General features: G+C 58.4%; 2 protein-coding genes and 1 pseudogene across 2 annotated transcripts; all 3 read right to left on the reverse strand.

Annotated features, from left to right (window-relative positions):
* Positions 1-2,244: 2,244 nt before the first annotated feature.
* Positions 2,245-4,442, reverse strand: LOC101287115 (transmembrane protein 102-like; annotated as a pseudogene).
* A 1,689-nt stretch (positions 4,443-6,131) lies between these two features.
* LOC117199133 (uncharacterized protein SPEM3-like) lies at positions 6,132-9,226 on the reverse strand. The gene is given in 5 exon segments (XM_033417739.2): positions 6,132-6,317; positions 6,319-8,228; positions 8,231-8,764; positions 8,883-8,940; positions 9,089-9,226. Coding segments are annotated over 5 exon segments (2,682 nt in total). The 3' UTR covers positions 6,132-6,275.
* Positions 9,227-9,616: 390 nt separating this feature from the next.
* LOC101287879 (uncharacterized protein SPEM2-like) lies at positions 9,617-11,711 on the reverse strand. Its single transcript, XM_012539357.3, is given in 4 exon segments — positions 9,617-10,577; positions 10,580-11,203; positions 11,337-11,394; positions 11,557-11,711. Coding segments are annotated over 4 exon segments (1,446 nt in total). The 5' UTR covers positions 11,695-11,711; the 3' UTR covers positions 9,617-9,951.
* Between the last annotated feature and the right edge of the window lie 725 nt (positions 11,712-12,436).

A 12,436-nucleotide genomic window follows, 5' to 3' on the forward strand; every position in this document is an offset into this window, starting at 1 on the left:
CGGCAGGTGCTCACGAAAGCCAATTATTGCTTGTATAATTAATAAAAACATAGCTTGCTGTTTCGGCACTTCTAAAATGTTAAAAAAAACAAGTCTCAAAGTGTAAACCTAGATAATACTTTAATAAAAGTTACAACAAGACAGACGGCGCTGTTTTGCCTGAGCGAGCGGCAGCCCTCTACTGCTGTGCTTTGGCACAATTCATCTCGTGTGATGAGCTTACTTTCACCCCTGTCCTAAGAAACTACAACACCTGCTTAACAGGTATCACGAGACAAGGTGGGAGCGTGGGTCTAGAACTCTTACTCTAGACCAATAACATGCCTATATAGGCTCTAGTTCCATCCTAGAGGGAAGGGCTGAGAGTCGGGGTCTATGTCCTAGAGCTGAGATTCAGAAGGAAGTATGGCTCCGTATGTGTCTAGAACACCACGCTCTAGAACTGGGTGTCTCTGGGGTAAGAAAGTTAAACCTGTGGTGATCTGAGACTGGCCCAATTCAGGCCAAGACCAACAGCTGGACAGGGCCCAAATCCAGCCTCTCTCTAGTTGGACAACAGGGGTCCATCTGGGTGAAGGACAGAAGGCTGATGGATCCAGAACAGAGCCTGGCAGCATGCCTGTGTTCCAGCACAGACCCTGGGTGCAGAAATGGCCCTGGCTGGGGTGCCTGGTGTTCCAGAACCTGTCTGCAACAAGGCAAAAGGTGGAGTAGCGAAAGAAGGAAACTAATTCTGAGCTGCAGTGGACCTATAAGTCTATGGCTTGGTGGCCATGAAAAGGGCAAAGGGCTCCAGGAACTGGCTGAGCCCGGGGTGGGGAAGATTTATGCCCTGGTTTTGTCAGTTTTGGAACCCGCCGCGCCATCTCGGGAAAAGGCTTTGGAGGGTGTGAGTGTGGAAGGAAAGAAGTGATCAGCCAGGACCATTTTCAGACATCCCCCTCTCTGACCCCTTTCCCGGGCCCAAGGATCTAAGGGTCTCAGCAGCCCCGGAAGTCATGGCCGGCCCCTAGGCTCCCTCAGGGTAGAGCACCTGGTGGGACGTGGCTGCTCAGGGCATGAGTGTGGCAGCAGGGGTGAGAGCAGGGCCAGAAGCAGGGCTGGGAGACAGGCTGCGGTGGTGGCGAGTGCAGGGAGCCTCCAGTCCGGGGACTACATGGCAGGGGCCAGGGGGACTGGAAGGGGAGGTCTCAGGGACACTGTGGAGAGAAGGCCCCTCAACCTGTCCTGTCTTGTCGATCCGGGGACGGCTGGCGCTGGCTCCGGTTCCAGGCTCCTCCCTCCCTGTACCCCACAAGCGGAGCTTCCCCCCACGCCCGGCTAGGCGTCCCGGACCCCAGGAAGGAGTGAGGGTGTCTCCGCAGAGCGCCCTGGTCTGGCGAAGTGAGCACTGGGCCTGGCGGCTGGACCAAGCGGAGCAGCGGCAGCGGTTGGGAAGCTGAGGCGGCGGCGGCGGCGGCGACAGCGGCTTCCCCCTCCTCCGAGAGCCGGTCCGGGGGCGCGGCAGGGGGCGGAGACGTCGGGAAAGAGCGGGAGGTGAAGCTGGGCGGGCGGAACCCCGGGGTTCCTTGGAGGCAGGGAGCGGCGACGGTCTTAGAGACAGGCGGAGCCGAGGCAAGGCCGCATGTCTCGCATGTCTCGGGGTTCAGAGGAGGAGGGACAAGGAGGCGACTCCACTGAATGGAACTCTGGATGGGGGGAGAGGTTGGGCTTAGATAGATGGAATGGCGGATGCCCCGAGAATGGAGAAAGGGACCCTACTGCCTGGGATGGAGGGCAGAACTGGATGAGGAAGGTGGCGGGAATAACTGAAGAGGTAGCGGTGGTGGTGAGGTCTAGCCTGGGGTGAAATCCGGCCTCCTTAATGTCTCTGCTTTTGTGTGAGACAAATTGGTCAGTCCCTGGTCTCCATACCTTTCTCCTTTACACGTTTTTTCAGCAAATATATTACCCCCATCCCGATTGACTCCTAAGAGAAAAGAGCATAAGAACTGGCGGGAGATGGATGCCAGGGGCTGCACCGGAGTGGGAGGGGTGCTGACCACAGATTTGGAAAGTGGAGAGGCCAGAATGGAACGACCTGTGCCAGGGATGGGGCGGGAGGAGGGGGGGGAGGAAGCGGAGGAACCGGCGAGGAGGCCTTCTAGAACGGGCTCTTCGGGCCCAAAGCGCTCAACCTGTATCCCAGGTGAGGGGAGAGCAGTGCCCTCCACATCCCGCTGGCCAACAGAAGCACATTCCAGGTTAGTAGGAACAGCGTCTTTAATGGGCCCCGCCTCCCACGCCGGCTAAGCCGCCCCCCTTGCGTGCAGCCTTGGCCTCTTCCACAGCGGCGCGCAGGGCGCGGGCAGGGCCAACGCCCCGAGCAGCGAATCGGCGCGGTCCCCCGCACGGAGCTTTTGGCCACTCAGAAAATAGTGGGGCAGCGTCCCGGCCTCGAGCACCCGGCCCAGCTCATCCAGCAGCCCGAGGCAGCTGGCGCCCGCATTCTCGGCTCGCGCCAGATAGGGCGCGGGCAGCCGCTCACACGCCCAGTAGAGCAACGTCCGCAGGAGGTAGGGCGCCGCGACCCTAGTCCTGGCCACCAGAGGGCGCAGCAGCGCCTGGGCCGCCGCGTGCGCTTGCAGCAGGGGAACGGGTATGCGCGTCTTGAGCGCCAGCTCTTGGCGGGCGAAGTAGAGCTGCCAGCCGGAGGCGTCCGGCCGCTCTGTGCCGCCGCCGCCGCCGGGCACCAGGGAGAAGGAAGACGACTCCGAGGCCAGCGGGCCGGCCCACGAGTGGCTCCGAGCCCCCTGGGACCAGCCGGCTACGGACACCACGGGGATCAAGTCGAAAAGCAGGAGGCGGCGCGGGGGCCCGGGCGTAGCCAGGAGGATGGTGGTGATCCCCGCGTGGCGGGCTGCGTGGACCAAGCGCGGGGCACCCGGAACCGGAAACGGGGACTCAGTGACCGCAGCCAGCGAAGCAGAGAACCGGGCAGCCACCTGGGCGGGGCACAATGTGGGCCATGCCTCCGGAGCCTCCAACGGCTGTGGCACTGGGCTAACGTCGGTTGCTTTGGTGACGTCACCATTCGTTTTTTTTCAGTGGTGAGGGAAAGTCAACATCGGTTACGTCTTGTTGAGGCAACTCTGGCACTGAAACATTACTAGGTGAGTTTTCCAAAGACTCGTGTGCCTCAGGCTCAGTGACGTGTAGCTGGTCCACAGAGATTTGCGGATCCTTGGGAGTTTCTTTGCTTTGGGCTGGGTGGATCGAATCACGTCCTCCTGGGACTGGGGGTCCTAAGCAATCCTGCCATGCCTCCCGGACCGAGGTTCCGCGTACCTGCTCTGGGAGGAAGAGCCATGTGTAACAGGATCCCACGTCCGGTTGCAGCTCCTACCCAGTGCCATCTAGCGAAAGCACGGGCACCAGGAGTGTGAAGCCGGAGTCGTAGTGAGGTCCCCGAGCGTAGGGCCCTAGAGGCGCAGGCTCCAGATCCAGGGAGCCCTCGCGAATCCCGCAACGAAGTTGCAGGAGCTCTGCCTGAGGAGGAAAGCGAGGGTCCCGGCAGTGAACGAGACCTAAGGAAAGAGAAGGGATCGTAAAGTCGTGATCCAGAGCCGGGGCGGGGTGAGGCGGAGCTGAGAGCTGCAAGTTCCCGAAGGCTGGGAGGGTTACTTACCAAGCAAAGAGAAAACAAAGTCCTTGGCCTGCAGGAGATCTGGTCCTGGCTTGGGACCTTCACTCCAGCTCGCCTGCACACCCAGCTCCTGGATCAGCTGGGTTAGTTCTTGCAGCTGCGCCGCAGAGCAGAAGTCGATGTCCGTGAGCGGCCGGGCTGGGGCTGGGGGCGGTGGGCCCCACCAGGGAGCACTCCCCCAGACCGCGGAAGCCATATGGCTCTGTCGTTTGGGGGCTAGGAAATACACAGACGGGAGGAAGCCCAGACGGGCCGTACCTTTTGCTGCGGAAAACTGGCCCCCGTTCTTTGCTCTTCTAGAGGCCAAGAGGGTTCCCAAGACACAGTCCGCCAATGGGTCTGCAGACGAAGGGCCCTAAATTTAGTCTTGAAAGAGAACAAATAAATACCTCCTCCGTCCTTGCCCTTTTCTCATATGCTGGTCCCCGCCCCCATGGAACGGTTCACCTGACTCAGCAGGTAGAAAGTAGCTGTTTGGCCCCTCCTAAGGAATGCAATAGCCTCCTTCGCTGCCCCTTGTCTACGTCCCCTTACCTCTTTTTCAGAAGAGGCTAGTGGTTTGCGGCTTCCCTCTTAGGGTTAGCTGCAAAGGCTGGGAAGAGAATGGATAGGAAGATTCAACAGGTAACTTCTTCCTGCTGCCTGTAAGGCCACGCCCTTAAATTATAACCACGCCCCTTTCTGGAGACTGTCGGGGTGGTTCCGGACCAGCCCTGCCTCCAGTCAGAGTTCAGTCACTCCTTTTGCTCTGCAGAGATCTCGCGGCTATCCTGGGAGTTGTAGTTTGTCTTCAAAGCTACCAGGGCGTTGGGGCCACGCCCCCACATCCTTTCCTGTTCCGTTGAAGTAGTTGTAGTTTCTATGGAGGTAAGCTATTCTGTGTCTTTATGATAAACTATTCTGTGTCTTTACAAGGCCAGGTGAACTGCACAAACACTCCTTGGGGTCAGAACAGAGGCCTAATAGGATGGATCTGAATAGCAAACAATAATGAGGGACATACACTAGGGCATGCGGAGAAATAGGGGACTCTACATCTCACTTGGGAGTAGAGGAGCCCTGGTCATTTAAATCTAGAAGGGTTCTTGCATGCAATTATAACTTCAGTTTAGAGATGAGACTGCAAGCCTAGAAAGGTTGCACATGACTTGTCCAATGTCAGAGCTGAGCCAGAGAGGTGTTGGAAATGGGCTCTCCGGCTGGGACGTATCTCCTTGGAATCGGCGGTGGTAACGTTAGACAAGAACACACCGATAGTGTGCATGTAGTGACCCAGGGATGGACATCTGACTCAGGGAAGGGACATATTAGTGTTGCCCACCTCAGACACACAAGTGGTGGCAGGGAAAACGCTTTGGAATCTCGCAGCTTATGTGTGTATACAGAAGAGTTATCAGGACTGAAAATCAAGTCCAGAGGAAGCTCCAGCAGGGCAATGAAAAATTATCAGGGGAAGGAAATGGCTTTCAGCGACCAGTGTTATCATGGACACAGCTAGGGTCCAGGATGAAACTAGGAGCCAGAATAATAGGACAGAAAGACAGGACACCAGAGACACGCTCACAGATTAGACCGATGCACACTGGAGCAGGAATTCTTACATGCCTTTTACCCAGGGGTCTGTCTCCACACTGAACTGGGAGTAAGTCCATGGGCAAGAAAATTAAGTGGAGACACCTCGAAATATTTAGAGGCCTATGAAGGAGGGTACCCTCAGAATCCAGGGCTCAATTTGGGGAGCCTAAAACACAAGGTTTCCTAGTCACTGACAAAGAGAGGTCTTCTCCCTCAGTAACCAAGAGCCCCAAACACAGCCCAGAACGGGGGAGGCAAGTTTCCATACATCTGGTCGTGACCCAAGAGACCAGATGAGGAAAACTGAAGCCTGGGCTCTTTCTCACAGTCTGGGGAAATCAGGCATTGGCTGTCCATCCCCACATCTTACCTCCTCCCCAGAGGGTGGCTTCTGAGCCACGCTAAAAATAGCTAAGTTCTCTGGGCTCTGGGGGAGCTTTAAGATGCTGGGGGTGGGTGACAGGGAAAGGGAAATTGCTCTAAGCTCTAAAGCACTGCTCTGCAATAGCATTTTCCATGATAATGCAAATGTTCTAAATCTGTGCCGTCCAATGCAGTAGCCACTAGCTCCATGTGCCTACTGAGCACTTAGAAGGTCGTGGCACTGAGGAGCAGAGGTTTTTTTTTTTGGCCAAGCCATGAAGCTTGCAGGGTCTGAGTTCCCCGACCAGGGATTGAACCCCAGCCACAGCAGTGAAAGCGCCAAGTCCCAACAACTGGACCGCCAGGGAACAGAATTTTTAACTTTTTAACTTAATTTTTAACAGAATTAATTTTCCTTAATTTTAACTAATTTACATTCTAATAGGCATTTGGCTAGTGGCTACTGTAATTGACAGTGCAGCTCTAGGGCCTTGGGGATGAAAGATTCAGCTAGACAGCGACGGAGGGAAAGCAGGGATATTTTAGGTCCTCATCAGGCCCTGTGGGATGGGGCTGGGGTGGATGTCCTCAAACAACCACAGAACACTTCTCTTGTCTCTTTATTCCTCATGCATATCTGTCCCCTCTTTTTCTAAGTTGCTCTGAGCACACTGATATCCCCACTCCTTGATGGGCTCCGGTGAGTTGTTGGAGGTCTCTCGGTGAAGGCGCCTGGGAGACAGAGCTTCTCACTTGTCCCTGCCTGCTCTGAACTGTCTCTGGCGGGCGTCAAAGACCACATGCCCGAGCCGGGTGCCTGACGGGTGGTAGGGCTTCCAGCTGGTTTTGGGAGGCGTAGACATCTGGCGATGATTCTGGCAGGCTGGAGGAACTGTATCCTTGGGGTGGTACACCCAGCCTTGGCTGCCTGCTTGCTGGGAGGGTGATTGCAGCACAATCAGCACAGGTACCTCTGAGAAGGTTAGCAGGTCATTGTAGACCACCTGAGCCTTGGGAGAGCGGCAGTTCTGACTGGGTGGGATAGAAGTCCGTGGTATGTGCTGCCCTGCATCCTTGTGGAGGCCAGGATTTGGGATAAGGCATGAGTTGTTATGGAGGCCTGATCTCTGGGATAAGCCAGAGTATTGAGTAAGGGCTGGACCCTTATGGGGGCCAGGAAGCTTGTGGAGGCCTGGATCTTGAGCAAGGCCTGTGTTCTTGGGGAGGCCTGGGTCTTGGATAAGGCCTGGACTCTTCTGGGTGCCTGGGTTTGTGGTAAGGCCTGGGTTTCTGGAAACTCTGCAGACTTTGGAAAGGCCTGGGGTCCTTGGGAGGACAGAGCCTTGGTTGAGGTCTAGACTCTCATGAAGCTCAGGGGGTTGGGCCTGGCTTGGGGTTTGGGAAGTAGTGGATAACTGGGGAGGGATGGGGCCCTGGGAAGAGAGGACAGACTGAGAAGACTTGGAGGTTGGGGGAAAGGTGGGGGGTTGCATTAAGGTGGAGGGCTTCTGGTGGTTGCTGTGTTGATGAAGGACCCAGGATCTGGGAGAAACAAGAGGTAGATAAAGAGTGCATGGTGGAGGCATGGTGCATGGTGACCTCTGGGCACTGTTTTGAGAATGGAAGTAAGGTTGAGAAGGTACAGCATCCTTGGAGTACAGGAATTTGGGGTAGACTGGAGTCTGGGGGTTCGTGTTTCTCTTCTCAGACCTGCAAGGAAGGAAGCTGCAGTAAGGGAAGGTCTTGGACTGTACAAATTTGTCTTTGGAATCATTTGAGGTCTTCCATTCCATATTCCCCAACTCCAGGTAACCCAGTATGGATCCTGTGGAGGGCTTGGCACTGTCCCCACTACATTGCTTGAGTGTTTGTTCAGCTGTACCAGAGCTCAGCAGACCATGCCTCTCTTGGGGCCTGGAGAGGGTACCCAAGTCCTTTCTGGAATATCCAGAGTTCTGAGGGGGACACACATGGAATAAGTTCTGCTTTACCCTGCGGGCATCATAGACCACACGGCCGGAGGAGAGGCCTTGGCTGAAGGCAGACAAGGTAGAGGAAATAGAACCTAGGATGGGGGTAGGGGTGGTGGAAGGGACTGGAGTGGTCATCAGGGCCATGACCAGCGCTGGGACAGAGGTTGTGGCAGAGATCGGGACAGGGGCTGGTGTAGGGGCAAGGGCAGGAGTAGTAGCAGGGGCAGCAGTTGGGGGAGGGACCAGAGTGTTGGCATGGGTATAGGTCAGATGAGCATGGGTCAGGGTGCAGACAGAAGTGTGGCCCAGGGATTCGGCTGAGGCAGGTGAGGGGGCCTGGGCTTGGGCCTGGGCTGGAGTATGGGCTGAAGTATGCTCAGGGCCATGGACCTGGGCAGGGCTGTGCTCAGGGGTGAGGGCTGGGGAGGGGGTCTGGGCCTGGGGGGTGGTGTGCTCAGGGGGGTGGAATGTGGAGCAAGTCTGGACCTGAGGTGGGGCGTGCTCAGAGGGGTGGGTGGAGGAGAAGGTCTGGGCTTTGGCAGGAGTGTTCCCAGTGGGGTGCACTAGGGAGAAGGCCTGGGCCCGGGGCGGAAGTGTGCTCATGGGCGTGGCCTCGGAGCAGGTCTCCGACGGGGGGGAGGGGGGTGTGTGTGCTCAGTGGGGTGGGCTGAGGAGAAGGTCTGGGCCTTGGCAGGAGCATGCGCAGGGGGCTGAACTGGGGGGCGGGTCTGGGCCCGGGCTGGGGCCTGGGCTGGGTCAGAGTCTGGGGTCTTAGTCTTGCTCTCTTGGGGCAGGCGGAGTGGAAACACGTCCACCTTGCTCATCCTGCGGAGCTTGGAAGATGTCTCTTACCTGGAGTAAAAGTTGGCTTGGGACTTTAAGGCTGTGACAGCAGGGGCCTCCCCAGCTCTCACTACCCGCTCCTTCCACAGTCTCCGTGGAACCTGCGTGGAAGCCCCAGCCCGTCCACACTGAGGCGGCATCCGGCAGTACTTAGAAGCCTTCTCATCTTTTTTGTCTCGTATCCAGGAGTCAGGGTGGTTTGGCTGCCCGAGCAGGAAGCTTGGGCGATGGCGGAGGCGGGAAGAAACTCTTGAGCGCGGTTTCTTGGGATCCACGGAGCAGCGCCTGCGCATGCGATGGCTGTCTACACAGCTGGCTTGCTTGTCTGCGGGGAAAGGCGAGATGGGTCAGGGCCTGGGTTCATGAGGGGCTGAGAATCAAGGCAGGGATAGAAGAAAGGGGACAGGCCCACATCCCCTGAGCCCACGCTGGCGCCCACTCACCTTTGGGGAAAATTCGATTGAAGAGTGCCCGCAAGAATCTCTTCAGATGCCTCCAGAGCTGAGGGAAGAAGGGGAGGGGGGAGGCCAGGAGCAGGGTTAGCCCTGAAATCCAACCCTTGTCCGGCCACACCCCAGCAGCCCCCCCACCTCAGCCCCTTCAAGACCCCAGGGATCCCCCAACCCCGCTGCCCAGATCCTGCCCTGACCATAGTCACCACGTTGATCCCCACGATGAGGAAGATCAGGCTGAGCAGCAGCAGAGGAATTAAGTCTTCTTGGTCCTGGCATTTCCTGGGTTCGGGGCTAGGGGCCGGCTCGGCTGTGTAGCAGGTTCCCTCACGCATGGCCGGGGGTCCCAGGACTGCCTGGGCCCCCTGCCCTCCACTTTTAACTGGGAGTCAGACTGGGTCATAATGGGGCAGGTGGTGAGGTCACAGTGAGGGAGGGGCATTCCCTGGTTACCAGGGTGAGGTAAGCTGAGCCTGGACAGTCAAACAGGGCCTGTAGGCCGGCACACCTCCCCTCGAGCGGTCAATCATTCGCTCACCGCCCGCTGACTCACTTGTTCAAATGACACATTCCATCTCTTGGCCCCTCCTGAGACTAGGAAGACCTTGGCCTCAGAGCCCTGCGGAAGGCCTGGCTGGAGTCCAGAGCCTCAGCCTTCTTCATGCCCTTCACTGGGCCTGGAGCTGGACCTGCCCGGATGTGGAACCTCCCAGATGGAAGCAGCTTCTTGTATGAGGCTCTCTGTGGACAGGGACAGCTGAGACACAGAGGAGGTGCCCAGAGACCAGGGGTTTGGAGTCTGCAGCTGCAGATGTACTTAGTGCATGGCATAGGACCAGGAGGGGCCTGCTGGCAGGATTGTGACCACTAAACTAAGGGGACCCTCAGGCCAAGAAGGGGACACTGGCTTCTTATTGCAGGAAGCCAAGCGCAGGGGCCCAGGCTGGCAGAAGGAGTGGCGCTTCCAAGCCACAGACCACCAGTGTTTCCTGGACTCTGGCGCTCTTTATTCCTCTCTCCATGCCCTGCCGCTCCCGCCCCCGCCCCCATTTGCTGCTGGTCAGTTCATTTTCCCAGTCTGGCTCCCGTGCAGAGAGGGCCTCGAGGCCGAGGTGGAAGGTAGCAGCGAGTTGGCCCGCGCTTGGCCCTCCTGCGGTTGCCGCTTCAGCACCAGGCTGTCATACACCTGGTAGTTGGCATTGCCCCCCGGGTTCCAGCTGAGTGGCATGAAGGTGGGTGGGGGTGGAGGGTGCTCGGTAGCCTGGACGTCAGGCAGGGACTGGAAGGGGCGGAGGAGCAGTGCTGAGCTGGGAGCCGGGGCCCGCTTGTACGAGGCCTCTGCCAGCACCATGAGGGAGGCGGAGGCGGCCAGAGGGCGCCGCACGGGCAGCATCTCGGCCCATTCAGCCGCCCGGCGCCGCACCTCGTGGGGATCCCGGGAGTAGTTCAAGTGTCCCGTGGACGGGTGCGGGCTGCGGTTGGGTTGGCTGTGAGCACAGCAGGGGAGGCTCCGTCCGTGGGCCGGTAGCGAGTTGCGCTGCCAGGCTTCGGGCCGGCAGCCCCGAGGCACCAGAGCGGATGGAGGCCCAGAGCCCTCCAGACCACGCCGCCGCTGATCCCAGGAGTCATACGGGAGCTGGCCCCTTGAGGGGTAAGTGCTGTGCCCCCCAGGGACCCACGAGGGGCTGGGGGCAGCCGTCGGGGAGGTGGTGGAGACGAGGTCCACTGGTCAGCCTCCACGTTGCTCCAGATGCGGGTTGGTGAGCAGGGGGCCCCGAAGGACTGCAGCCTTAGCTCGGACTTGGCCTCCACACGCTTGGCCATGCGGCGCAGCTCGGGCGACAGGTAGAGACAGGGTGGTGGCAGGCTGGCCAGGATCCCACCCTGGCGGCCCCAGAGACCCACGTTGGAGGGCAGGCCCATCTGCTGGTAGAGCCCTCCCCAGCACCCCCACGGGTACTTGGGTTGTGGGAAGGAAAGATCCTCCTCCTCCTCCAGGTAGGAGTCCGGGTCCTCCCAATCAAAGGAGGGCATAGGCCGCAGCTGTGACATCCCGTGGCTGCGATGCGGCCTACGGAAGCCTGAGCGGCTGTAGGGGAATTGTCTGCGGTTCTTCGGCCTCTGCTGGTGGCTGCAGGGGCGGCGGCTACAGCTGCGGCTACGGTTGCGGAGATGATGGTAGGAGGACAGGGAGTAGCAAGCGGGCCGGGCCATCTTCACTTCCACAGGGTCCAGGGTGCAGTGGATGTGGACGTCTTGGGCCTTGGCAGGAGGATGTTTGGGGGAACTTTCACAAGCCTGCGAGATTTCATCTGGCAGAGGCAAGAGTCCGTGAGGGCAGGGCAACTGTCAGAAGAGTTCAGGGTTGGGAAGCTGGGGGCCTGGGTTTCTAGGGCCCTGGGAGTAGCAGGGGTGTGGTGCCCCCTACCCGTCTTCCATACTTACTTTTCTGATTAATCCAACAGATGGTCTTGTCTAAGGCATTCTGGAGCCCATGCCATACCTGGGGTGGGGTGGGGTGGGGTGGGTGAAAATGAAGGCCAGGCTCTCCACCCTCACCCCCCATCCCAGCCAAGACCGTTCCTGCAGACGGAGGTGCAGGCTGCAGCTGGTTCCCACCCTCAGCCCTCTTCACCCCTACTGGTGGTCCCCAACCATCGCTGACCATAGTTGCCATGCTGATCCCAATGCTGACAAGAACGACAAGGCCCAGCAGCAGGAGTAGGAAGTCCTCCGCATTCTGGGTACTTTCTTGGTATTGATGGCAGCACCCCAGGTTGTCATACCAGAGCCGGTTTTCCATGGTGGGGGGGTCCTAGGGCCACCTGGGCCGCGGGCCGCCCCCCACCACCACCGGCCCTGACCCACAGTGCACTCATGTCAGGACCTGCGGACACCCACCAACAGGTGAGGGAGCATGGTCATAATGGGGCACGTTGCAGGGAGTCACAATGCCGAGGTGGCCAATCTTTCATCCACTCAGCTGGCCCTTTATGTGGCCATCTCTGCCCTCGGCTCCCACTACATGGAGCCTAGTCCCCAGAGTTCAGTCGGTCCTTCTGTCTCCATGGGACCTTGCTTAACTTGATGTGCGAGCATGGTTGCTACAGATGAGAGACAGTCTTCATAGGGACTGAATCATGCATAAAGGATTTCCTCCATTTCATTGTTCGAGACATTATGGCAGCTTATGTAGCCTGTTGTGATTCCCCACCCACGCCTGCTTGGGGCCAGCAGCGAGGGTGACTAGATGGATGAGTGACAGTAAGAGTCCCCTCTGGGGTCGCCCCACTGCACCATCCCCTCCTTGTCCTGCTGATTTCCTTGTCATAACCCCTCTAGTACCCACCGTACCCACCCCTTCCTGCCAGGGATTGCAGCCTTAGGTGTTGGTGGTCACTGGCCCCTTTAGTTCAGAGCAAGGGTTTGCTGCCTTTGCCAGAGACCACCCCAAACCATGGTTTCTCTCCTTCCTAACCAACTTCCCTCCCACTGAGCCAACCCTCCGAGTTGAAAAACGGTTAGCTGCTGTCTTAAGAAAACCA

The sequence above is a fragment of the Orcinus orca genome, chromosome 19 (assembly GCF_937001465.1).
Source record: "Orcinus orca chromosome 19, mOrcOrc1.1, whole genome shotgun sequence".
Taxonomy (NCBI): Eukaryota; Metazoa; Chordata; class Mammalia; order Artiodactyla; family Delphinidae; genus Orcinus; species Orcinus orca.